The 25,860-nt window shown below is 57.0% G+C and overlaps 1 protein-coding gene across 2 annotated transcripts in view; it reads left to right on the forward strand.

Annotated features, from left to right (window-relative positions):
* TSPAN9 (tetraspanin 9) overlaps nt 1-16,077 on the forward strand; it is a 77,252-nt gene extending 61,175 nt beyond the window's left edge. Inside the window, exons 2-7 of one of the 2 annotated variants that reach the window (XM_008573046.1) lie at nt 11,311-11,502; nt 11,886-11,960; nt 13,332-13,433; nt 14,030-14,164; nt 14,540-14,623; nt 15,467-16,077. In XM_008573046.1, coding sequence (XP_008571268.1) covers nt 11,311-11,502; nt 11,886-11,960; nt 13,332-13,433; nt 14,030-14,164; nt 14,540-14,623; nt 15,467-15,538 — 660 coding nt within the window. In that variant the 3' untranslated portion in view covers nt 15,539-16,077. Of the gene's footprint in view, nt 1-11,310; nt 11,503-11,885; nt 11,961-13,331; nt 13,434-14,029; nt 14,165-14,539 lie in introns of both variants that reach the window. The other variant, XM_008573045.1, reaches the window with a different exon arrangement.
* The last annotated feature ends 9,783 nt before the right edge of the window (nt 16,078-25,860 follow it).

A 25,860-nucleotide genomic window follows, 5' to 3' on the forward strand; every position in this document is an offset into this window, starting at 1 on the left:
GGGCAAAGGGTTATTATTTACACAGCTCCTCAGTTTTGTGGAGATATAGGAGCAAAAAGGTCCATAGAGCTCCAAATTAATTTATTTTCTTCCTTCTTCTTCCTGCTGAGTGGATAGCCAGCCACTTCTGCAGCTCTGGTAGAAATCAGTCAAGTAGGTAGACTCCCTTGGCTGGACCCCCCACCACCACCACCACCACGTCCACTCTCCCTGCAGACTGGGCCCTGGCGACCTGTCCTTGCCCTCCGCCCACCCCTGTCCCTGTGTTCCTTCTCTGCTGCCCGACACTGCCACTCCTGGAGCCATGCTGCTGCAGTGCCTTCACCCTGCCCAGCTGGGCACCCCAGGCAAGACCCTGCCCCGTGCCCTTTCAGCCTTGGGCATGCCATTCCCACCTTTTCCAGCTCTGAGTGGGCTAGAAAGTTGTTGAAGATGTTCAATGAAATGAGGCTTTAGATTTTTCTTCGGTGTATAGGAGGCACAGAGAAGTTACGATCATGAGATTTGGAGTCACAGGAAATTAGATTAAAATCTCTGCTAACCCATGTGGGAGCTTAGACAAGACCCTCAACCTCTCTGATTCTTAGTCTTCCCACCTGTAAAGAGGGGGGAAATGATGGTAACTGCTGCATATGGCTTTTGCGGAAAGGGCTTGACATAGTTCCTGGCATGTAACATGCACTTAATAAATGCCAGCTTCATCATCGGCGTCACCACCCTCAGCACCACTGTGTTACCACCCATTGTCGTTGACCATGCTGCCTTTTCATCCCGTCCTAACAGTCTACAGGGAGACTCCGGGCCACCGAAGCTTGCTGTATGTGTTACGCCATGACTGGCCTTCCTTTCTCAAAGTAGGGACATGTCTAAGTGACGCCCTTTGTAGCTTATCTGGGAAAGAGCCGGGTGGATGGCTTGGGCCTAAGTGGTGGAACGTGGTGGGTAAGAATGTGGTTTCTGGAGTTCGATTTCCTGGATCCCTTCACCACTTAACCTCTTTTGTTCTCTCGCCTGTAGAATGGAGAGGACAAAAATAGTCCCCCCATTGGGTTGGGAGGATTAAATGAGGCAACAGAGGGGGAGCACTCCCAATGGTGCTGGCGCATGGTCAGTGCTCAGGAGCACTGGGTACTGTCCACAGTGCCGAGCACTGAGGAGTAGAGATGGGGAAGTTGGGCTGTGGGTACTGGAGGAGGCGCAGCCCCTCCCCAAAGAGCTCTGTGACCTTGGACAGGTTCATCTGGTGACGCCGTGGACAGGCAGCTCTCAGCAGAGTAACCTGAATTCTGGGGCGTGTGTTGAAGAGCAGTTTCTACCAGGAGAACCATGAGGCGGGCAGAGCTTGGCACAGGGCGGGATCTCGGGTTGTCACTTAAGTTGGTGCTGAGACCATCTCTGGCAGAGACCTGAACTTAACCGGCCTGTGTCCCCCATAAAGTATGTCAGAAATGCCAAAATCCTGGTGTGGGTGGACACAGCTCTCAGCTGGCAGTGTAAATAACCAGGCTGTGGGCATGGGATCCCTAGAGAGAAGACAAGTCATGTGTTGGCCACGTCAAAGGGTTACAGCAAAAGTGTATGTGGGTGGCTTTCTGGGGGCTAGAGGTGGACTTGGTTGTCACCACAGTCTTTCGCGATATCTCTGTGTGTAATTATGGAGTACTTGCTGGACTCGGGCCCTGCAAGGTCGCCCGCATCACATCATGAAAAGGGCCTCCGTTCTGTCATAGGCGGGACGGAGGCAGCCGTGCTGAGTGAAAGGCACGCAGTAACGACGTGTGTTCCCCGCGGGCTTCCCTTCACCTCTCAGGGGACCTCCTTTCCCAAGACAGGGAGAATGGTCTCCACCCGCTCCCTCATTCTGAAGGCTGAGGTATAGTCTCCCAGGGAATCTGAGCTCTTTGGCAGAGAGATGTAACGTGGATTCAGGTACCCTTGTCCCGCTCCCCTGCATTTTGCACGGAGTTTGAATCACAGCACGGTACCTTGTCCAGGTTTATATTCTGGGGAACACGCAGTGCTCGGCAGGCCTAATTATTTTCATCTTCACGGTGTCCCCGAGTGCTGGGGACGTGCTCTGTTCTCCCTCCGTCTTGTAGCAGAGAAACTTCTTAGGAAGGGTAGGTGGCTTGCCAGAGCTGCACAGCAGGTGACTGCTCCCCTGGGCTCCAAGCGCTGCGATCTGGGCTGCTGGCGGGTCGCCTCCTCAGGGAAGCCCAGGTGGCCGCCACTTTCAATGCCATTCTTGAAGGTTGCTTTCTCAGACCCGTCCCTGCCTCCCACAGTGGCCCTGGCTTCATGTATTACTCTGCTTGATGCTGTGGAAAATGTCTTTCTCCCCAGATACACAAAATAAAACAAACACAGGAAGGAAAAAATATGCTGGTGATTGGAAAATTCTTTCTGCAGACCCTCTGGCAAGCTGTTCTGAGTCCTGGGCGCCTTCTCTCCCACTTTACAGTGACCTTGGGAGTTGGGACAGTGCCTCGTGCTGTGGTCCCAGGCTGTCTCCTCATGGCTTCTTCCTGGGCCCCGGAGTCAAGGGCCATGGCCCTGGGGGTGCAGGTACCGCCGCCACAGCATAGAGCACACTCTGGCTGGGAGTGTTACTGGGCTTGGGCGGCCTGAGGCTCCATGTGGGTTTCAGTTGAGTGTTGACAAGTTCCAGAGTTTGGGGAAAAGACATGCCTGAGGGTCATCATCCCTGCACTGCCCCACAAAGGGCAGTTGTCCAACTAGCTTAGAGAACAGAGAGCTCCAGTGGAGGCCGTGACAGTGGGTTGACGGCTTCCCCCTTGGGAAGCTCTTCCCATGCCTGCCCCGTCAGCATTTTAGCCCGTGTCTTCTAGAGTGTTCCTGAATAGGAAGAGAAACAGCTGTGTCCTCTCACTTGCATGATCTGTCCAGGGACTGGAGCAGAGTCACGCAGTCCAGGGGCTCCATCCTCCCACTGCCGGCAGTGAGCGGGAGCTGGATGGACTGGGAGGAGCCTGGGGACACTGAGTCACAAGCGCTCCCTGAGCGTCCCTTCTTCCCTGCACCCACGCTCACCCCATTTCATTCGCACACCGTGCATGATGAGTCTGGGAACAGTGCCTGGAATGTGCTGGGCTGGGGAGGAGATGTGGTTGTGCCACCGGCACGTGGCCTGCTTCGGAAGGGCAGCGGTGGCAGCAGGAATCGATGTGTATGGACTGGTGACTGACCACTCCTCCTTTACAGGGCTGGCAGGTGCTCTGGATCATCTGCTCCTCTTTGGCGTCCAGGCCACGTGTCATTTTGTGGTCCTTCCGGGGGCTGTTCTTCAGGCTTCGTTCCTTCAGGCAGCCTCAGCCCCATGTTGGGTCCTCTTGGGTCTTCTGAACTTGCTTCCGCTGCCTTTTCCAGTTCCCCACAGAGGGCATAGACCTGTGGGTCAGTTTGAGAAGGTGGAAAGATGTTGGCATCTGAGAAAGCTGGCCTGGGGCCTGCTGTGAGATGTGAGGGGACAGGGGTTCCGTGGGACTGGGGAGCAAGCCGCGCGGGCCTGCAGGCCTTCCTCCCAGGCAGAGGGATGGGTTGTGAAGGGGCCGTGTCTTCTCTCCTCACTTGGAGTCCTTGCCCCTTGCTCTCCAGGAATCAGCTGTCTTGGGCACTGGGCCGTCTCTTGGCACCCCTGCCCTGGTCTTTGAAGCCTAGGTACAGACCCAGATTCTTACTGTCCCCAGGGCTGTGCCACCCTGGAGTCTTACAGATGCCTTGGTTGGAGTGACCTCTGGAAAGGGCAGATGCCCCACCCCACATGCTGAGGCCAGGCCAGGAAGCCCATACAGAAGGGTACTGCTCCAACAAAGCCAGCTGTGCCCTTCCCAGGGACTGGGGGACACCAAGCCCTTTGTGCAGCCAGAGTGGGGCCTAGACTGCTGTTGTCTGGGTGTTTACCCCACTCACAGACCTCAACTCACTGGAGGGGCAAAGGGCTGCCTTCACAGTCCCAGCTGGAGTCTCCCTCATTGTGGACTCTTTCACCCCACGTGCTCTTTGGAGTTTTAGATTGCAGAAGGTGCAGGCGTTGTAACAGGACTCACTCTCAGCTGCTAGGGGTTTGGTGAATCAGGGAAGGCATTACAGAACTCGCTGGAGAGAGCTGGTTCTCTCGAAACAGGTAATTCCAGAGCTTTATTAACCTTAGACTCGTCGCTCTGAAACACAACATCCCTTAAGTTTGTCCACATTTAAACATCCTCTCTTAGAACCACCTTGTATAGAGAATAACCCCATTCTGGAATAATCAAAATGTAACTGGGTTGTAGATATGCAAATGCCTTATGTAGTGTTTATTTGGAGGAAAATTAGGCTTAGAAATATGGGTGTGATCTCCCTGTCGTCTGTGCAAGCTGATGATATCGGGGGCTGCGAAGTGGAGTTGTGAAGAAATTAGAGGTCATGAGAGAAAGTGCAGGGTCAAAAAAAGAATGACCAAGAATCATGCTCTTTGGCTTTAAATTACGCACAAGCTCAGTGAGGCACAACTGTGCTGCGGCTGCTGGTCAAGCTGCTGGGGTTTCGGCTGGATTAGTAGAAGTATAGAGCTCAGGGTGTAGGAGGGGAGAACGGTATCTTTGTACCGTGTGCTGGTCCTGCCATAGCTGGAGTCTGACCTGTATGAGACAGAGACGAGCAGGGGAGGCTGACTCGGGGAGAGATCTACCAGCCCTTTACCAGGCCAGGAGAAGGCTCGGCCAGGACACTGTCTGAGACATGCCTTCTGCTATTTAAAGGCTTTTCACACTTGTTCTGGGTGGGCTTCCTGGGCAAAGCTGGGACCATGCATGTTAGCCACAGGGAAGTGGGTTCTTGAGTTAATAAGAAAGAAGTCGTGACTAATTAGACTTACGCAAAAAAGGGGACGGAGTATCTTGTCGATGGTGAACACTCAGACCTTGGGGGACCCTGTGTGGCCACCTCCCCCTCTGTGGTTCCACCTAGCTGTGATCCTCCTGCCTGCTGGGTGACTTTGGCAAAGATGTCTCTGTGACTTTGTCCCTTCATTTCCCTCCGTGCAGAATTGGAAGTGTTGAGTGACTCCCCTCCTCCCCAGTCCTGCCTGTCTCTCCCTTTATGGCCGTGAGAATGAATGAGCTGCAGAGGCCCCTGGAGGCAAGGGGCGTCTGAAATACAAAGTAGCAGCCTGCTGCTGGCACTGATATATTGTCTCTGCTTCCTGCAATGAAGTTCTTGGCAAGTTGGCTTCTCCCAGGGCTAGGCAGGTTCATGACTAGCCAGCATGTCAAGCTGTGAAATTAAAGCCATTTTGGTTTTCTTTTTTTTTTTTTTTCCTCCACATCCACTAATTTATTAAATGCCATTAAATGTGGGGCCTGGCCCTGGCTCGTAGAAGGCAATGGGGAGTACTGAAACCTAGCATTTACAAGTCTTCTGCAAGCAAAGAGGGGATGCTGGTGGCAGGGGACCCTGGCTGGTTTGGGAGGACCACCAGTGACATCTTACCCCAGGAGCCTGGGTGACTTGTTGGGCAGAGACACACGAAGCAGTGAGGATTCAAATAGCCAGAGGGTGTGACAGGCTCTGATGGGGGCTGGGCAGGTGGCACAGAAGACTTGAACCAGGTAAGTGAGGAGCTGGGGGCAGGGGATAGTAACTTGGGGCAGTCAGAGTTCTAGGATGGAGAAGACAGGGTGCACTGGGGCCTTCTTTTTCAGGTGGGTTTGTGCGTCTGTGCGTCTGTGGCCTGCTCAGGAACCGCTCCTGTTCCTATCCTTCCTTCCTTCCTTCATTTGTTCATCGAACAAAGATTTATCTGATATTCCAGGCAGGTTCTGGGCCCTACAGTAGAAGAAAAATGGATAGGACATGAGCCTGGGTCCTGGAAGTGCTCGTGTTTTTAGTGAGGCTGGGCAGCAAGTCTACACAGAAGGCTGGGAGTGCCCCCGATATGCAGCTCTGGGCCCAGCCCTGGCACAGGAGGTCACCCTGGGAGGGGCCCTCCACACTGGAGAGAGATTGTCGGCAGCTGTGAGGGGATATTGGCAGTGGCTGCCCCTGACCTCTAAGCAGTGTACAAGTGGGATATAAGCTCAGGCAGGAGGGCAGTTTGAAGGGGAAATTGTGGGCCCCACCTCCAGAGAAATGGGACACCTGCTTGAGACATGCGTGACACATGGCAGAAACAGATATTACAGCCAAAAGTCAATATGGTTCGGCCAGAAGATGGAGAAATCCTGTGGGGATATCAGGCTGATGATGACAGACTTAATAAATGAGACTTAATAAACGAGGTGAGTCTGGAGTGCTGGCTCTCTACACAGCCATAGCCTGACTGGGCCTCAGTTTACCTGCTGTGCATGTGTTGGACGGGCCCCGGGTAAGGAGGAAGACCCTGACACGACCAAGGGGCCTTGGCTGCTCCCTTCTGCAGGGTCAGTGCAGGGCCTGGACAGCATAGCCTGGTAGGAGACCCAAAGGCATTGCCACGGGTGAGGCACTGTTCTGGGCTGTGAGGATTTAACCATGGACAAAGCAGACTCACATCCCAGCCCTCACAGAGGCCATGGGCAATGCACATCCCAAATTTGGGTTTATTCAAAGCCCTGAATTGAGGCTATTTTGAAATGCCCTCAGTTGGGGGTGAGGGTGAGGGGCAGGGGAGGCTCAGTACTCAGTATGGTCCCTGGCCTGCCCCTGCTTGGAGAAGGGCACCAACCAGGCCTGGACAACACCAGGGGTGGCTGGTGACCTCCGGCTGGTCAGTACTGACATTGGTTGGGTCCTGATCCCCTGAGTCACCCTGCCTCACCCCAGATTCTCCTGACTTGGGCTAGATTATAGCTCAGTCATCTTAGCTGAGACAACCCTCTGGTTTTGGAAGGGAATTTTCCTGAGTGCCACCAGCTAAGCTCTCCGGCACTGAGCTTTGGCTGTGCCACCACAGGCCTTGCCTCTTTCCTGTGATTGGCACCCTCCATGTGGGGCCCCTGCCCTCCACCCCATTCCTGCCTCGCCTGCTCCCTGTCTCCTGCTCTGCTTCAGAAGTCAGTTTCCTGTCTTCTCGCCCTCCCACCTGGCCAGGGCAGGCCCTGCTGTCCTAGGCTCTTCTGCTGGCAGCTCCTCCGTCCTGCCCACTGCCACCTACCAGACTTCAGGCTCCTACCTGCTCCTGCAGCCTCGCCAGCTCTCCAGGAGACCTCCCAGCACTTCTCTCCTGTCAAGTCATCCCTTTCAGAGACAGGACTGTCCTTACTACTCTGTCCTACCCCTGGAGGGAACACTCCAGGTTCTTTCTCCAATGGCTGTGTTCTCCAGGAGTTGACAGCCAGATGGGGAGGAGCCAGGGGCAGGAGTAGAGGCCAGTAGCAGCTCCCCCGCAAGTCGTGACAACCCAAAATGCCCCAGGACATGACACATGTAGGAGCCAGGGGCAGGAGTAGAGGCCAGTAGCAGCTCCCCTGCAAGTCGTGACAACCCAAAGTGCCCCAGGACATGACACATGTACTCTAAGGAGCAGAATGGCTCCTGGCTGAGAACGTCTTGGCTGGTGGCTGTGAGCCACATGTCTCAGGCTCGGTTAAGACCCTCCTATAAGGGGCCTGAGAAATGATCTAGTCCAAATCCCACATTTTAAAGGAAATTGGGCCTTGGAGAGCTAAAGCGTCTTAAGGTCACACAGGGGAGCAGCATGATGAAAGAGGCATTTCAGAAAAAGGATTCAGGCAGCTCTGAGCAGTCTGGGCTGAAAAACAGGCCAGAGCGGGGAGGGTGCGGGGGCCGCTATCTGGGTGGGAGGCCAGTGGCTCAGGAGGCTTGTGTTGGTGCTGTTGGTCAGGGTGAGCACTCCCAGGTCTCCTGGGGAGCGGGTAGTGTAGAAGGAGTCTGCACCAAGAGCCAGAAACCAGGGCCTTGTCCCAGCTTGGCAGTGCAACTGGGGACCTCTATGGACCCTTTAGTTTTCTCATCTGTAAAATTCAGGCTCCGTTAGTGCTGGGTTGTCTGAAGATGGGAACGAGGGTTCATCTCAGCAGGAGACCTTGGGGGTGTGGGGTGTTCTGTGAAGATGTGCACGGCTGGGCCCCTTGCTCAGGAGATGTGGGATGTGACGCCCGGAGTTGTACATGGCGGGGAATCAAGGCATCTTTGAAAGGAAGTCTCGCCAGGACTGGGGTACAAGCCGCTTATAGGCACTGCCCGCCTGGAGGCTGCAGGTCTTCCCTGGGCAGGGAGTGAGAGTAAGGCAGGTGGGGGCAGGGCACCGGCTGTGCCCTCCGAGCAGTGGGTCTCTGGGAGCTTGCAGACCAGATCAAAGGATGTGGACCAGCTCCCAGGCTTCTGAGCTCCTGAGCTTTCCCAGATGGCAGCTCCTTGACATCACAGCCGTTCCCCAGGAGGGAGATGGAGGAGGCGGCACAGAGGGACCCTACCAGAGGGACCCTACCAGGTTCTTGCTCAGTGAGAAGTGGTTTCTGGAGAAAGCTGTCCTCCGAGGACATTCCCAGGCCTGGGTGGGTCCAGGCTCTGAGGTCGGGGGGCCTGGGTGTCTCCAGCTGCGGGGAGGCAGGCACCCTGCAGCTCCAGGGCCCCACAGGCTGGTCTGTCGCGGCTCGTCTCCCTGTAGCGCGCAGCTGCAGCGCACACTTGCTCATCCAGGGCCTGGCTGTTAGAGCTGTAAGTCTTCAGCATGAAGATCATGAATTTTCCATGGTATGATTAATGAAAGAAAGATTGAGATGGCGGCACAGAAACTGACCAGACTGAAGAGAGTCAGAATGACAAGCGGGCTGTGTTTCGGGTGCCTCTGGCAAACCCAAAGAGCTTCAGAACCAGCCTGGAGCGCCACCTCGTGGTCACGGGGGTCGTGCTCCCCCCCTCCACCTCCCCCCACCCCTGCAGCGTCCCAGTGTCCCGGTGTGGTGGATGCCCTGGGCCCAGTGCATCCATCAGTACCCAGCGCTGCTCCAGGGTAGAGGAGGCGCAGGGCCGCTCTCCACAGTGTGGGGGACCCAGGCAGCTGCTCGACTTACCTAATGCTGAGCCATACCTGGTTGAGGAGTATGTGGAAATCTTACTACTATTCTCGTGCAGTCTGGACCACCTTTCTCTCTCCCCATGTATCAAAATCCTACTCATTTTTCAAAGCCCAGCAAGCCCTGTCAATACCGCCTTCAAAGTATGTCTCACAGGGGCCCATTTCTCACCGCTCCCCAAAACCACCTGGTGCGTGTTGCCCTCTCCTGCTCATTGCAGCCGCCCCTGGTTGCTCTCCTGCTCCCGGTCCCCCGTGGCCTTCCGATGTGGCCCGTGGAAATCATGGATCGTGCCACTGCAGCTCCAGGCTTCGTGACACACTGAGAACACTGCCCATTTCCTTCACCCATGAGTTCCTGTCTACTCAGTCCCCTGGCTGCCCGCCTATGTGGTCTCCTGCCACTAGTCACCTCCTGCACTCTGTGGCAGCCACTGGCCAGTGTGCTCATCCCTGGCTGGCCGAGCCCACCCCTCTGTCTAGGACATTCTCCCCCAGATGCTCATGTGGCTCACTCCTCCTCTTTATTTGGGTTTCTCCTCAAATGCCACCTTTTCCAAGAGGTCTTCCCTGGCCACCCTGTCCTCAGTTACTTGCTAACTCTTCACACGTTCGAGTTTTTCTTCAGCACCTGAAATTCCGACTGTGTCTGCTTTGTAGTGTCTGCGTCCCCTGTACGAATGAATCCACTCCTCATGCATGCAGGTCTCAGCTGGTGCTGTTTGACATGGTCTCCCCAGCACTGAGAACAGGGCCTGGAACCTAATAATGGGGTGCTCAGTGTGGGTCTGTGGACCAAATGAGGGATGGAAATGCCATCTCCTCAGGGGAGCTTCTGTCCCTTCTCCTCGCCTTCCCGGGTGCACCTGACTGTGGGCTCCACTTGAATGTACGTCTGTGTTTCCTCCCTGGCGTGAGAGCTGCTGGAGAGTAGGGGCTGTGCTCAATTCACGGGTCACAGCAGGTGGCACAGTCCCTCCATGTAGCAGCTGCTCAGTGCGAGCCTTTGAGTGAAGCCTTTGCGTGCCTGGTTCTGGCTGCCTGCTTCACGTACTTTATTTTATTTAAATTCTCACAATAATCCAGTCAGAAGGAGATATCCTTCTCATTCTGCTTAAGAGAAGTTTGCAAGGTCACACCACCAGGGCAAGCTGGAGCTGAGTATCAGATCCACGTCTGTGACTTCCAAGTCCCTACCATCCACATGCTCACCCTGCGTGGAACGTTCTCGGCCTGCACTCGCCCCGAGTCCACCCACCCTTTAGAGACTGCTAACGCCAGTGTCTGACGGGGACAGCAGTCACCTCCTACGAACCCCTGTGGCACTTATTTGGCACCGGTGTATACTGCCTGTCAGGGAAGGGGTAGCTGCTGCACTGTCACTGCTCCCATCCAGCCAGAACAGAGGCCCCTGGAAGGCAGGCGGGTCTCCCCCGTGGCTATGGCTTCCCTGGCACGGATGCTGCATGCTGTAGGTACTCAATAAATGTTGGTTGACAGATTGATTGGCTCCTCGCACTCAGCACACTTCCCCTGAGCTGGTGGAAGGAGCAGGGGAGTGTCAGCTCTATCTAGCGTAAGGTGAGGCAGATGTGGAGAGTTGCAGCCAGTGAAATGGCAGCGTCCCCCGGTGCAGCTGGTGGTGGCGGCAGCCCCCAGTGCCCTTGAGAAGATGACCGTGCTGGAGGCTGGCTTAGCTGGATGCATGGCAAAGGCAGCCGTGGGCCCCACATCCTGCACCCTGGCCAGCCCTCGACCAGCCCACAAGTACTTTTCTCCCTCTGTCTGTGGGAAGTTCATTCTTCAGGCTCCTGAGAACAGTGAGCAAATGCCCCTTCTGGTCAGGGTAACAGGACACAGTCGCCGGAAGTTCTGGCTCTGAGAACCCCAACCCCAGAGGTAGGTCCTTACTCATTGTCCCTGACCACAGTGCCCCCTTCTGCCCCCAGCCTCCTTCCTGAGCGCCCAGGCCTCTTCTCTGTCAGGTGGAATAACCTCGGCTGCTTGTGTGTGTGTCTGGTACCTTCAGTATATTTGTTATGTGCTTTTGCCTCTGGCTTATTTAATTTGATCCTCAGAGTGACCCTATCAGGTTCGTGAAGCTGGTTTAACCCCATTTGCCAGACGGGGAGACTGAGGCACAGAGAAGCCAGGGGATTTGTCTAGGTCATATGGCTGGCCAGTAGCCCAGTTGTCACCTTTTCTGTGTCTCGGGATGGGGGACGCACAGCCTCTGGAGTCTGCGAGGTGAGTGTGGGAGCAGTGTGGTCTAATAGGCTTTCCTTTCTCTCCAGCTCTGTGGCTGCGGGCTGCTTGGAGTGGGCATCTGGCTCTCCGTGTCCCAGGGCAACTTTGCCACCTTCTCCCCCAGCTTCCCCTCGCTGTCTGCAGCCAACCTGGTCATTGCCATCGGCACCATTGTCATGGTGACAGGCTTCCTCGGCTGCCTGGGGGCCATCAAGGAAAACAAGTGCCTCCTGCTCAGTGTAAGCTGGACCCTCACGCCCCCAGCCCCTGAGCTCTGGGTCTCCCTGCACCTGGGTCACAGAGACAGGCAAGGCCTGGAACATCAGCCAACTAGGTGCCTAGCCTGAGCCCAGAGAAATTGCTTCTAGAATGTTCTATGCCTGACCACACCTCTCTTCCTCATGGTGGGTCACCCCTGCCCCTAGTTGTTCACTCCTTGATGTGTTGTGTACTTTACCTCCCTCTCCTCCCTGTCTGAGATTCCTCAGGAGCAGCCGGCCCTCCTGGGCCTGGGAGCCCTGCCCCGGTGCAGCCTGTCCCCTGCCCCCCATATCCTTCTTGTTTGCACCGGCCCTGGCCATCACTGCTACCATGAACCCACGCCTGGGCCTTTTCTTTCCAGTTTTTCATCGTTCTGTTGATCATCCTCCTGGCAGAGCTGATCTTGCTCATCCTCTTCTTCGTCTACATGGACAAGGTAAGCCCTGCTGGGGGAGGAGGGGCACGTGGGATTTCACTGCCCTTGGGGGGCCGGGGCAAGCCAGCTCCTTTCCATGGCCAGAGGAAAAGCACTGGCAAGTAGTACCTGTAAAGAGAGGAGAATGGAACTGGAGAGTCGGGAACGCCAGCCAGGGAAGAACCGCACGGAAGGTTTCGGTGGGGGCCGCACAGGGAGGGCGAGTTTGGGGGGTGGGGCGTTCACTCCTGTGTGCAGCCTCAGGAGGAGCAGTCCTCTGGACACCCCGGGATGGTGGTGCACGGCCTCTGGCAGTAGTGAGCTCCTCAGCACAGCAGCCGCGAGCACACTCACAGGAGGGATTCGGACCTCACTAGGTGGCTGCGCAGGATGATTTAAGAGTAACCCATTAGCAACAAGGAGGGACTTTCTGGGTGACACTGAGTAGGGCCAACAGCAGGGAGTAGCCATGTTTTCTTTTCTGGAAACCTTCGAGGACAGGGTGCTGCTCCTGGGCTCAGGCCGCACTCGAGTTCAGGAGGACGGTGGGGGTGACGCCTGGCAACCTGGCCGGGCTGGGCAGTTTGCAGTCAAACCAGAGAATCTTCTTACTGGTACTGCAGAGCACGACTGGCCCAGCGCCCAGTCTCTTCAGGCTCAGCAGGCCCTTTGGTGCTCTGCACCCAGAACTGTGTAGGTGTCTGTTCCTGGGCTCTGGAAGTAGCTTCCTAAGCCAGGCTGAAAGTTAGAGGCATTGTTGGAATTAGAAACAATAATTCTTTAGCTTTGCATTTGTGAAAGAGAAGAAATAATGACACTGAGAGATTTCTTTGTGCCAGCCCTGTTCTTGGTTCTTTATAAGAATCATTTCCCTTAATTCTCAAAACCCCGTGAGGTAGACACTAATATTCCAACATTACAGATAAAGCGGAGGTGAGAGAGGTCCAGTAACTTGCTCATAAGAGGTGGACCTAAGATCTAAATGGCGGATCTGCCAGCCTATTGTTCCCAGGGTGTGTTTTGAGAAGGGCAGTTTGTGGGAAGGTGTTATGGGGGTGGGGGTGAGGTGGCAGAGTGGCCTGTGTGTGTGTCTGTCCTGGGACTGGGGACATTGAAGGCATGTGGTGTGTAGTTTTGTCTCTTGGGGTTAGAGCCTGGGCCCTAAGAGTTTAGCTCTGTGGGAGGCAGGGGTGAACCAGGGCATGCTGCAGACTGATGTGGGGAGCCAGAGCCTACCCCACTGTCACCCCACTGGGCCAGCTGCCGCCCTCCCCTCCACTCCCCCTGTCTGGAAGAGCTCTCGCCAGCAGTCCTAGTGGACCAGGGTGGGTTGGGGAGAGGGGCTGCCTCCTGGTGCCAGCCCACCTGCCGTGTCTGCCCTCCACCTGGCAGGTGAACGAGAGTGCCAAGAAGGACCTGAAGGAAGGCCTGCTGCTGTATAACACTGAGAACAACGTGGGGCTGAAGAACGCCTGGAACATCATCCAGGCCGAGGTGAGGCCGGGCGGCTGTGGCAAGCCAGCCAGGGAAGAGGGTGGCGGCCTGGGCTTGGGGCTCCCTACCCAGGTGACACAGGTGGCACCAGCACTTTCTGATTTTAACCGGGAGTGGGCAGCTGGAAGGAATGGCACAGTGGGGCAGAGCTGGTGAGCGGGGAGATGAGCAGGAGCCGACGGCTTGGGGGCGAGTGACAGGATTTAGTGTAACAATGTCGTGATTGGCTCAGGCGAGAGGCTCTGATTCTAAGAGGAAAACAAGTCATTACACTCCTTTAAGCCCTGGGGAGGGGCTGGCAGGCGGGTCAGCCGGCAGCCAGCTTGGGATGACCCTGGAAGCAGAGCCGGGAGCGACGGTGGGCGGGCGGCGGGCTGAGCGCTCCTGCCTGGTCTCTAGGAAGGCGCGGCCACTTACCTCCCCCTGGGTCTGGCTGAGGCTCAAAGACGGGACGGGAAAAAGGCCCTCTGTCCCCTCCCCTCAATTCCTGGGAGGCTGCTCTTGTGGGGCTGGGGTCTGCCTGGGCAGGGGAGGCCGGGGGAGGATGTGGCAGGTCGAGGCGTGTCTGACCATCCATTTCCATGTCCACTGGGCAGATGCGCTGCTGCGGTGTCACCGACTACACGGACTGGTACCCAGTGCTGGGGGAGAACACGGTTCCCGACCGCTGCTGCATGGAGAACTCCCAGGGCTGTGGGCGCAACGCCACCGCCCCCTTGTGGTGGAGAACGGTGAGGCTGGCTCCTCGGTTCCCACATCCCTAGAGCCTGTGCGGTGGGGAGCCCAGCAAGGGGGCACCTATAGTGGAGGCTGGGCACAGGACGCTAAGGAACCGACTGAATGTGGGTGGGGTAGGGACACATGGAACTGAAGCCAAAGGCAGGGGGAAAGTGGGGATGGGGGTTGGCCCTACAGTTGAGTCAGAGGGTGAGGGTTGAGGGGGGGTCCGAGGCCATGCAGCTGGCCTTGTAGGTGGACCCTTGGGGGCATGGGGCCTGCTCACAGGGAGGAGGAACAGGGCTGGGGGTCAGGGAGGGACAGGGGCTGAGGGGGCGAGTGAGGTGGGGCTGGCTGGAGGACCTGACCTTGCGGCCCTCACTTCCCAGGGCTGCTATGAGAAGGTGAAGATGTGGTTTGATGACAACAAGCACGTGCTTGGCACGGTGGGGATGTGCATCCTCATCATGCAGGTAAGTGGGCACCGGATCCTGTCACCCCAGCCCACACGGGCGGGGGAGCAGAGGAAGCTCCGAGAAGTCAATTCACTTGGTGCATGGCCCAGCATCGGATCTATCAAAGAGCTGTCACACTGTCGTGACACTCTTGCACTCACAGTGAGCAAGATCCCACTCAGCACTGAGAACAGGCTCATCTCAGGGCTGCCCATGGCCAGGCCTAGACCAGAATGTTGGAGCCAGGCTCGTCTGCTTCAGCTATGCCCAAACCTTGAGCTGCGGGAGCCGTGGAAGGCACACACGGTGCCCCTGGCCACTGTCTTTACAGTCTGTGCATGTGGCCCACGATCTGTGCTGACTATGAGGACACAGCTGATGTCCTGCGTGTCTCTGGGCCCCATCCTCTCTCAGGATTCAGGAGTTGAGGGACATAAACAGCATCATGGGTGAGACAGATCTGCTGTGACCAAAGACCTCCCCTCACGCGTTACAAAGCCACACAGGAGCGAGTCGGCGTGAGTTTCTGATCACCCCGCCGCCTTCTTCTGCCACTCTCATTAGCTCTCATTAGGGCCAGGGCCTCCATGCACCGGTCCTCACAACAGCCCTCTGAAACAGGCGTGCTGGCGAGCCTTGGAGAGATGCGGTGGCATTCCATACAGACAGCTCCACAGGGCTGAGCCGCAGTCCACCTGAACCTCTGCATGTTTTCATCGTCCCACAGGCATTCTTGCAGCACAGCAGTGTCACATCCGCTTGCTCTGGGTGCCCTGTGACATGCCCAGGGCTTGCGAGGCCAAGATCAGACCCAGGCTGCGAGAGCCTCCCTCTAAGGCTCTCCCCAACCGTGTCTTTCAGATCCTGGGCATGGCCTTCTCCATGACGCTCTTCCAGCACATCCACCGGACTGGTAAAAAGTACGATGCGTGACGGGCTGCCTGGGAGCGCCGGCCCCCACCTGGACCCTCTGCGTGAGGGGGGAGGACCTGAGCTTTGTGTTGCCTGCCGCACTCTAGACTGTGACCCTGCACCTGCCTCCCCCAGCTGGCCCCTGCCCACCCACCTCGGCCTCAGACTTCCGGTGGGCAGAGGCCGGGCACCCGGCACCTGGATTCCTGCATCTGTACCTGTGTATTTGCCAAAGACGCTGGAGCGGGCTGGGGGACGCACTCCAGAAGGAGCCCGCAGCACTGAAGGATTTCTGCCCCCTGCCTTTCCTTACACTGACGCTTCATCCTGCCCCACGTTGGGTGGGGCACAGAGTGCTACCCACCCCTCATAGAGAGACTGTTCCAGCACCTGGGGGAGCGCTGGTGGGGGCAGTCTGGCTGCCTCCAGGCAAGGCCTCAGGAGCATCTTGCCCAGGCTTTTTATACCTTACAGTGTAACTTTTTTATTTCATTTTACTGTATGATTATTCAGGAATATTATCTCTCAGATAAGTTTAGGGTTAGCTTTCTGATTTGTAACTTTTTACCGTGTTGATTTCTTTAATGGTTTGATGTTTTCCCGAGGGTGGGTGACAGGTGGGGAGAGAGGACATCCATCCTGTGGCGGTCAGGACGATCCACTGTGACCCTCATGGGGGAGGACACGGGCCAGGCTTTGCTGGGCTGCAGAGAAGGAGGGAGCATGGCTGGGCTGCGGGGCCCCGCCAGACCTGGCGTCTGTGGACAGGAGCCCGGGAGAGGCAGGGGGCATGGAGAAGCACGGAGCAAGCCCACAGAGCCCCCTTGCACAGGGCGATGGTGTTTGCCAACTAAGTGAGAGAGGCCAGGGCAGCCAGGGGGCTGTGGGGGGGCCGGTGGAGCACTTTGCCAGGAATGCAGCCAGAGCTGGCAGGGTCCTCACTTTTCACTGCTGAGCAGCTTTGAGTTTCTCCTCCTTCCTTCCTCCGGCTTCCTCTTCCACCCCACGTGGGCGTTCCTGCTACAGGTTCTGCAAACCCCAGTCACTTTCACAGACATTCCTGCCAGAACTCTCAAATACCTCTCCAGTTCAAATGCTGCTTACTTTCTCACCCTGCTTCTGGAAGGGGAAGCAGTCCTTACAGTTTGCTGCTCAGACAGTGGCAGAGCACCCGTGGCCGTCAGGAAGGGGAGGCGGATCTGGCGCCCCTGGTCGTCCCTACCTGGCATCCTCAGTGCTGCTTGCTGTGCCGGGAGGGAGGGAAGGAAGGATGGCCCTCCGGGGCCCAGGAGCCTCGCCTCCTTCCTGGGGCTCACTTGTAGCAGCAGTGGAGTGGACAGTGATCACATCCCGTGTGATCCCAAGAAGCCATACAGAAAACCTGAACGAGGCCAGACTGGATCTTGTGACAGTGGCCCCAGAAGGAAGGCAGCCTGAGTCATGTGCAGACCGGGTGTGTGAGATGAACCGGCGAGCGAGTGTTCACCTGCAGCAGGACGTGCCCGCCAGAACGGATGCTGGTCTGGCTTAATGTTCTGCAGTTAGGAAAAAAAATCAAGCATCTGTGGGACGGAGCTTGAAGAGGCTGCCCCTGGTAAACTTGCTCCAGTGCCCTTCCGTGGATGGGGCCTGTGTGGGATGGCTGCCTTTACCCTGCACTATTTGGCTCGTCACCTCGATTTCCCACTAGGGCCAGGTCTCTTCTCTAGCCTCCACCTGCCCGTCTGTTCTAAGAGCTGAGATATGGCCTCCCAGCCAACCAGCAACTCCTCCATTCAGCTTAAGTAATGTAGAAATCGGGACCAGGAGTACAGAACGTTTGGTGCATTCAGGATTTGTGTTTTTGGGGGATAGGAGTGGAAAGCAGAGTGGGCTCAGCAAGTGGGGCAAAGACCACCTCCCCAGGACAGGAGCAGGTGCTGATGGGAAATGCCGGGAGGGCGGGGCCTGGGGTGGAGGAACACAGAGGTGCCTTCCCTCGTGCTCTGGCCTGTCTTCCTGGTAAGGAGCTCCAGCCGCCTCCCCGGGAATCCCAAAACAGAGTGCAGAGTGACACGCCGCAAACAAGTGTTCAGGTTGCCCAGTAGGACCTGGTGCATTGTGAGTTTTTGCTGTGGGTGGGGGAGGGATGGATTTGTTTATGCCTATCAATGCAATTCAAGATTTTTGTTAGTATCAACAGAAAAGCCTAGTGCATTGGGAATTGTATAGCTTCCCTGGCAACCTTAGACGTTTCTGGAGTGCTACGGGGGTGTCCTCTGCCCCCAGAGCCTTTGCCACAGTCCTCTCTCCCCAGCCCCACCTCATCGTCTGTTTGCAGAGCCTTGGCCACAAGCCCCACATGGCCTTTCTGCCCTGCACTGTGCTTGGCTCTTAGTCACTGGGCTGAGTCTACATTGGGCGGAAGTCTCCGTGCACAGGGTGAGTGTGCTTCAAGCCCCCTGTCCATCCTGTGGAATGGTCCCCACACACCCACAAGGCCACACCGATGGATGCCCATGAAGGTGGCTCAGTTTTCTGTTTCTCCTGACGGTGATCTCATTGGGGCAGAACTCTGAGTGAGTGTCCTCACTTGGGCTTCCCTTGCCAAACTCTGAGTTAGTTCAGTCAGGTCTGATGTAAGCAGTTTCCAGACTTGACTCAGGGAGGCCTGTAGGGTTTGTAGACGACTTCAGGTGAGCATCTGACATACACGCGGCCTTTCTCCCTGTAACCAGCTTGCAGGGGGCTGAGCACTGCCCTCGGGTGGCGGGCAGCAGGTGTCTGGGTGCACGCCCCCCACGCGGGAGCATTGCCACCCCCTCTCCCTGCCAACACAAGCCTGCGTCTAGAGCTCTCATGCTGGAAAGGTTGTGGACCTCCCCCCACTCCTCCATGTCCTGACTTGGAACTTGGTGGCTGCTGCTCCAGGCTTCGGTGGCCCGAGAGCAGTCCAGGTGGATGGAAGAGACTGTCCCCTCCTCTCCAGCCCCCTGCCCACCCACTGGTGGAGGTGCTAACTAGCAGGGACGTGGCATAGGAAGGGAGCTGGGTGCCAGGTGCTTGGGGTCCGTTCTTTCTCCCTCAGCCCTGCAGGGTCTGGCCGGCACCTCCTGTGCTTCTGTTCTCCCAGCTTCCTTCTCTCCACCACAGTGAGGCGTAGTCCAAGGTAGGTCCGGCCTCCCTGCCCCGAATGGGCACTCGGGAGGCAAGGCCTTGGGCGCCTCCCTCACCGGTGCCTCTTGGGAGAGCAGGGAGGACGGACTTGCTGGTTCCACATGCTCTTTTCTGCTTACGATGCTGTATCTGTGTGTTTCCTCCATCCTGGTCCTGGCTTTGATGAACACCATGTTTTTAGCATGTTTTTAAATAAAAATGGATAACATGTCAAAAGCACAAGTAGGCTGTCGCTCAGAGGTGACTTATTTCATGCAGCGGTTGGTGGGAGGGACCAGTGGGGGATCAAACACCAGTGCTGCCTTTTATCCAAGACGCAACCCTGCTGGGGCTCGTCTCCCTTCTAGAGGCCAGGTCCCAGGCTGCTGGGGCAGGGAGGGTCTCAGTCCTCTCTGAGTGCCTGCAGAATCCTCACGCCGCCCCCCGCCCCCAGTCCAAGTGGCCTGAGCACTCTGTCCCCCTCGGTGTCTGTCACCTGTCACAGATGGCTGGTCTATGTTGGGAGGGATAAGGAGTAAGTCAGTAATGGCTTCCCGTAGGGTGTGGGCTGTTCCATGAGTGAGGGGACCTCACAGTGCCTGGTGGCTCTGAAATGGCCTGAAGAAGGCACATGCCGACTGTGTCTGTTACTTCTTCAGGCCATCTCAGAGCCATGGGGGAGGGGAGGCATTAGGACCACGTGAGCGGGAGGGGCCGGCTGGGGAGCCACTGGCTAGATGCCTCGTGGCACAGATGCCTCCCCACGGCCTTCGGGGGTTCTGGTTCATGGGTGTCCCTTGGCTGTCATGGCCACAGTGGCAAGCTGCAGACAAGAGCAGCTCAGCATTCTGCTTGCCCTGGGTCACGGCTGCACCTCGCGTCTCCGGTTGGAGCAGAGGTGAAGAGTGAACGTGCCCGTGGGTGTGATGGTAGCAGGAGGTGGGTATCTCTAAAGCCCTCTACACATGCAGGCCTGTCACCTTCCCTGTGCAGGGGAGTGGCCAGGCTGACTCGGAATTGTCCCGGAGCATCAGACTTTGGGGCTTCATCCTGCAGCGGCTGTGTCCCAAAGTCTCCAGAGACTCCACCCTGAGTCTGAGGTGACCCTCTGTCAAAGGTGCAGCTGGAATGGGGCCCCTGAGGGCTTCCCCAGGAGATTCACCGAGGGGGACTTTGTGGCTGTAGGGTCTGGAGTTGGTCTTGGCTGAGGACCAACTGAATCAGGAACTTGGACGGAAGACACTTCATCCCTGCCTGTTCTTGCTCTCGCTCCTGCCCCCAGGCCTGTGGACACACCTGCTAGGATGCCTCCAGGGTCGGCATGCTGTCTGCTCGTGGCTCACAGGGCATGGGACACAGCCACTGCTGCGTTAGCACTAAGCTCGGGTCAGCCAGTGAAGGCAGGCTGTCCTGACTGGACAGGAGAGGAGATGTTCGTGTCAGGACAGGAACTGAGCATCATTTTTCCCTGGGGACATCTGATAACTGGGCTGGAGCCTCTGGGATGGGTTCTGGGCTTTTCAGACCATGGAGGGAATGGCTGAGATGACTCTGGGGCCTGGCCTTTGCACCCCACTCATTGTGTGGTGTGCTGGGAGACCTGCCTCCCATCAGGGCTGAGCAGAGGACGGCAAGGAAAGACAGTGAATGAGCTGCCCAGACAGGACTCTATCAGCCCTTGTGTGGCCAGCACTGGGGCATGCACAGACCAGAGTCACACAGAGCCTTAGTTGATACAGACTTGTACCAAGCACCTAGACCATAGTCATGGGATGACACAGACCCGATCCCTGTGCTTGCAGAGCCAGCAGTCCTGTGGGGACACAGGAGTGCTGAGTGTGGTTGCAGCTCAGTGCTGATGGTGATGTTTGCATCAGGTGTCAAACTCAGAGAGGGTGAGGCCCCCCAGGGAAGGTAACATTAAAGCTAAGAGTTGAAGACAGGAGGAGTTTGCCTGGCAAGGAGCAGAAGAAGGTGTGTTCTGTCATGTAGTTCAGTGGAGCTAGAGCACAGTGGGTGGAGGGGAGTCCCTGGAGAAGGCAGCGGCCACCAGCCCACACCCTTGAGAACCAGGTCCAAGAGCTTGGACTGTACGCTGAGTGCAATGGCGCTGCTGAAAGGCTTTAGGCCCAAGTGCGCCAGGCTCCGATGTGGCCTTTAGAAAGATGACAGTGCGCAGAGTGGGGAGTGGTTAGAGGTGACACGGGTGGCTGCAGGGAGAGCAGGCACGAGCCACTGCAGTGATGTAGGTGAGAGATGACAGAGCTGTAGGGAAGTGGCAGTGGGGGGGGGTGAAACCGACAGATCTGGGGGACACGCAGAAGAACGGACAAGCCTCGGCAGTTTACTAGATCCATTGTGGGGAGAAGGAGCGTTGTTGCCATTCACCCAGCACGACACCCTAGTCCTGGACGGGTAGATGACTAACCGTCTGCACCCAGTGGATGGATGAACGTATTTTCTGGGCTCAGTGCTCATGTGCGGGAGACAGGCAGAGACCAGCATGGTGCGATTAAATCTCCTTTTCTTTGTATTGAGTCCCCAGCTAGCAGAACGCTTCCATAAACACTGTCTAGGTTCCTCTCGATCGAAGCGGCTTTGCCTGCTGTCAGTGCTTGAAGTGTCGCCATTGGAGACATGCCGTGGTGTGGGTAGAAGGAGCAATGGTCTGGGAATTGGAGGCCCGGGTTAAATTCCCACTCTGCACTTGGTGTCCATGGGAACCTTGGCAGTCAACGAACTTGGTTTCGTCATTTGCAAGATGGAGATAAGGCCCGTTTTACAGATTTGCTGTGAGGATTAAATGAAAGCACGTGTGCAAAGGCATCCGGCTTGTTCCTAGACCAGGGCAGGTGCTTGACAAGAAATTGGTCAAGTCTGGGTCTCCAAACTGAAGGCAGGATCCTCAGGCTGAAAGCAGAGGACACGGGAGAGTGATCGGGGGTGGGGGGGAGTTGGTGTATCAAGGGGGGTCGGGCTGTCTGAAGGAGCTCAGGGGACAGTCTTCCCCAGGCCTCAGTTTCGCTCTGGACGGGCTCAGCAGCAGCAGCCAATGATCCACAGAAGCAAGAGGAGAGTCAGATCAAAGAGGTGTCATTTTGGACACAAAAATCTTGGCATTGCAGTGGTCCCTTCTTAAAGCATTCAGTGAAGATTGGGAGGCTATTGATCTAGCCATCTCTTTTGGCTGAGTTTAATGCTAGCAGTAAGGTGGACCCTTGTCTCCTTCAGCTCACAGAGCGAGTACCAGCACCCACCTCCTGACATCTCCCGACTAAAGCTGCCCGCCTGGGAATGTGCTGTGTGGACCTAGAGACCACCAGATGGCTGAGAGCCAGCTGGGGCACACCTGTGCCTGTGTGCAGAGGAGAGAGGGGAACTGGGAGAGAAAGGCCACACAGCGGCCTGTGGCTGGGTCTTGGGGTCAGCGACTGTCGCCCAGAGGTTTTTCTTCTGCGTACAGTGCTCTGCTACTTCCTCTAGCCCAGCGCCCAGAGCTGGGCTGCTCCAGCGTGTGGTCAGGGCGAGCTGCAGCCCATGCTCTGCAAGTTAGCGGCACTGGGGGGCTCCGCGTCCTCTGCCTCCCTCTGCCCACCCCTACTCTGCCCCACTGAGATCCTGGAATCCCAGTATATTCTCAATATATTTCTTTTCTCTGGCAAGAGACCCTAGTTCCTGAAAGGACTCAGCCTTCTTATTTACCAATATGCAACTCAGGAAGAGCACGCCGAAGTGGCCAACTGCCCCCCACTCAGGCTCTCTAAAGTAGAATTAGGGGTTCATGAGTCACTCTCAGTATTTCTAAAGCCCAGTGGAAGTTGTCTCCCGTCCTCCACTCCCCCATCAGGGGAACCGTACACCCCTCGGCTCTGGCTGGCTGTCATGCCCTAGTGCAGTGACACTGCTTGCACCTTGCTGAGGGCTGGATTCAGGCCTTCCCTGTCCCTCCTCAGCCCTGGCCTGATGCAGAGGCTCCCACTGGTGCCCCGTGGAGTCCTCTCCTTCCTGCTCCCGCCACACCAGACGGGGGTTCAACTAGAGACGGGAGCAGGAGGCAGAGGGAAGCAGTGGCTTCTCGTGCATTTGCTTCTAAGAAAAAAGGCTTTTGGCCCCTGCGTCCTCCCCCCTATAGCAGCCTATTTTCAGTTGTGGAGACGGAGTGGGAGCCAGGGTCCCCGGCCCAAGACAGCCCACGCTGAGGCAGCAATGACAGCCTGGCCTTCGTGGCTGACATGAGGCATCAGCACCTGCTGGGGAGCAGTGGCAGCTGACAGGCAAGCCACAGCCACCCAGAGGAGCAGCCTCCACAGCAGCGTGGCCACCCGACGGGCCCTGGTGGCTGCAGTGCTGGCCAGACGGGGCGCTCGCCCCTCCTTCGGTCCGTCTGTGTGCCGTGTGTCCACACGCACACACACAGTGGTGGGCGGTGAGCAGTTGTCCCTGTCTAGTGGGATAGATGACTGTGAGTGTGCCTGGGATGGCCCATTCTCCTGTCTGACATCCACACCATGAGAGGACTACTGCAGCCGTTCAGCGAGCAGTCGGACCCTGACCAAAGAGGCTCAGAGACACAGCAGAGTGGGGCAGGGGCTGTAGATGCCCCTGCAAGGTGTGTCCCACCTGGGGACTTCCTCAGGTAGACCAATCTGCTCACGCAGCAAGTGACCAGGTCCCTTTCGGGTGCACACCAGGTGAGTGGTTCAGCGCTCAGCTGCCTCCCTGATCCCTGCTCTTCCATCTTGGGATCCCTTGAGCCCACGTTACCCAGGTCCTCCTCAGGCTCCCACCCCACTTTGAGCAGGTGTTCTAGACAGAACAGTGAATTAAAGGGAATGAGTGTTTTATGCCATAAATGACAAAACATTTGCTTCCTTTTAGCTCTGCACTGGGCAACCTGGTGCCCTCAGCAAAGATTGAGTCTTTGGGAGAATGGTGCGAAGGCAGCATCTGAGCAAAGGCAGGAAGCTTGAAGGGAACACGCTGCAAGTGCACTTGTTTGAGCCTGGCCAGGAGCTAGTAACACTCGTGAGCAGAAGAGGTCAGTGCACTCAAATCATGATGGTAGCTGACACAGGAAGAGCATGCGGGACCCTAATCAGTGCAGTCAGTGGGTTTACTAATGGGAGAGCGGAGACCAGCACAGCGGCTTCAGGATGTAGCGGTGGTCACGACACATTTGGTGATTTCTTGGGATTTCCTTGCAGAGGAGAAAAACCAGACCAACACAAGGTAGTCCTAGATACAGTTCCTTTATTATCATGGCCCGCAGCATGTGAAGTCAAGCTTACACTGAGATCACAAGGACAGGGACCTGGGACAACTAGAGCAATTTCTCTAAATGTGGTAGATTAAGGCAAATTCTGTTTCTAGAATATTGTGATGACCCATATCCATGAGGCAGCGGGTTCCAGGAGCCCATCTGGCCTCACTAATGTTGGGCTGTCTGGAATTACTAGTGGCACTTGCGGGTGCACGCGGGGGCGGGTGGTGTCTCAGGTGCATGAACAGGAGGAGGAGGAGGCACGTGGGTGGCAGGTGCGGGCTACAAGGCTGTGTGCTGAACTGAAGTAGAAAATGCAGGCCCCGGGGATGGAACAGGGCCCTCCCAAGGCACATAGGTGGCGGCAGGAAAACAGGAGCTGGGGAGCATAATGTGTTCCCTTCCAGGAAGTGGACCCAGGCACCTGGTCTCCTGGCTGAGGTCACAGACCCATCAGAGAGCCCTCTGGGGCAGGGCGGGAGCTGCAGGGATGTACCATGGACTTGGGGAGGCGCTCTGTGGCTGGCTGTGAACTGACCACAGTGCAGCTCCACCCCCACAGGCACTCTCCTGGGAGCAGTCTCAGCTGCTGCAGGTGGGACTCATGCCAGACAGCCAGAGGGGCTTCTGACCCCCCAGGGTGGTGACATATAAAGGAAGGTGGCCTGTCCTCCTTTGTGGCGTGACCTAGAGCCATGGTCCTCTAAGTGTGGCTCCAGGACCAGCAGCATCAGCATCCCCTGGGAACTTGTTAGAAATGCAAATTACTGGCCCCACCCCTCCTGATTAGAAACCCCTCCTGGGGGTGGGGGCCGCGCGCTGTTCTGAAACGCCCCTCAGGTGATTCTGATGCGAGCTCGGGTTTGCTCACTACCATCCCAGCAGGTGCGAGCGCCACCCAGTGGCCGGACAGAAGACTGGTTCTGTTCTCAGTCATCAACCCGCCTCCCCTTCTCCTCCCCTTCACCCTCGGGCTCCAAGTGGCCAGTCAGCAGAGGACGTTCTCAAGGCTGGGAGTGGGCTGGTGGTGATGACAGTGACTGTTCCAACTCACTCCCCTGCCTCAGAACCCTGTGGTGGGCCCAGAGCGGCTGTCGCCGAGGCCCAGGTTGAGCGCAAGGGTCCTGGGGCACATCGCGCTGACCTATCATACCACCCCCAGTGCCATGAGGGGCCTGCAGATCTAAATGCCTACGGCTGTGCCCACGGGGAGCTCCTGAGACAGGAATCACGCTGTGTCCACCCAGAGCCCCAGCAACAGCGGGTGCACAATACAGAGGAGGGGTGAGGAGGCAGAAAAGGGACCCACCTGAGGACAGGCAGTCAGCATCCCCACACCAGGGCCTCCCCCCACCCAGGGTGGCTCTGTGAGTGGATGTGACCTGAGATTCTCTCCCGACCCCCAGTGTGAGGCAGGGAGACGCATTTCGTGCCCCAGACAGCCTCTCCACGTGGGCGTGAGGTGTCACACCCTCTAAGGAGGCTCTGAGGACATCAGGTGATGTCAGCAGGGGTGAGGCGTGGCCCCTCCCAGGAGCCGTGGCCCCTCTCTGGGCTGTGAGGGGTGGTTCCACCCAACCTGCATGCACAGTCTGGAAGATGACCCCAGGACAGTGAGGTTCAGGCAGAGCGCCCCTCTACTCAGAGCCTCCCCTTCTTGGTGGCTCCAACTTTGCAGGGCCTGTGATTTGGTCCACTCTGGGAGGATTTTTATACCCACCAACATTCAGAGCTGAAGATGATTTTTTTTTTTCCTTTTTGTCTTTTTTCGTGACCGGCAACAGATCGCAACCCTCAGTGTTGCGCCCGTACCGGACCAGGACCGGCAACGGGATCGCAACCCTCGGTGTTGCGCCCGCACCTTGCTCAGCCAGTGAGCGGCCGGTCTGTATGTGGGATCCGAACCCTCGGCGGGAGCGCCGCTGTGCTCCCAAGCGGCGCACTGTAG

The sequence above is a fragment of the Galeopterus variegatus genome, unplaced genomic scaffold (genome assembly GCF_000696425.1).
Source record: "Galeopterus variegatus unplaced genomic scaffold, G_variegatus-3.0.2 Scaffold869, whole genome shotgun sequence".
Lineage (NCBI taxonomy): Eukaryota > Metazoa > Chordata > Mammalia > Dermoptera > Cynocephalidae > Galeopterus > Galeopterus variegatus.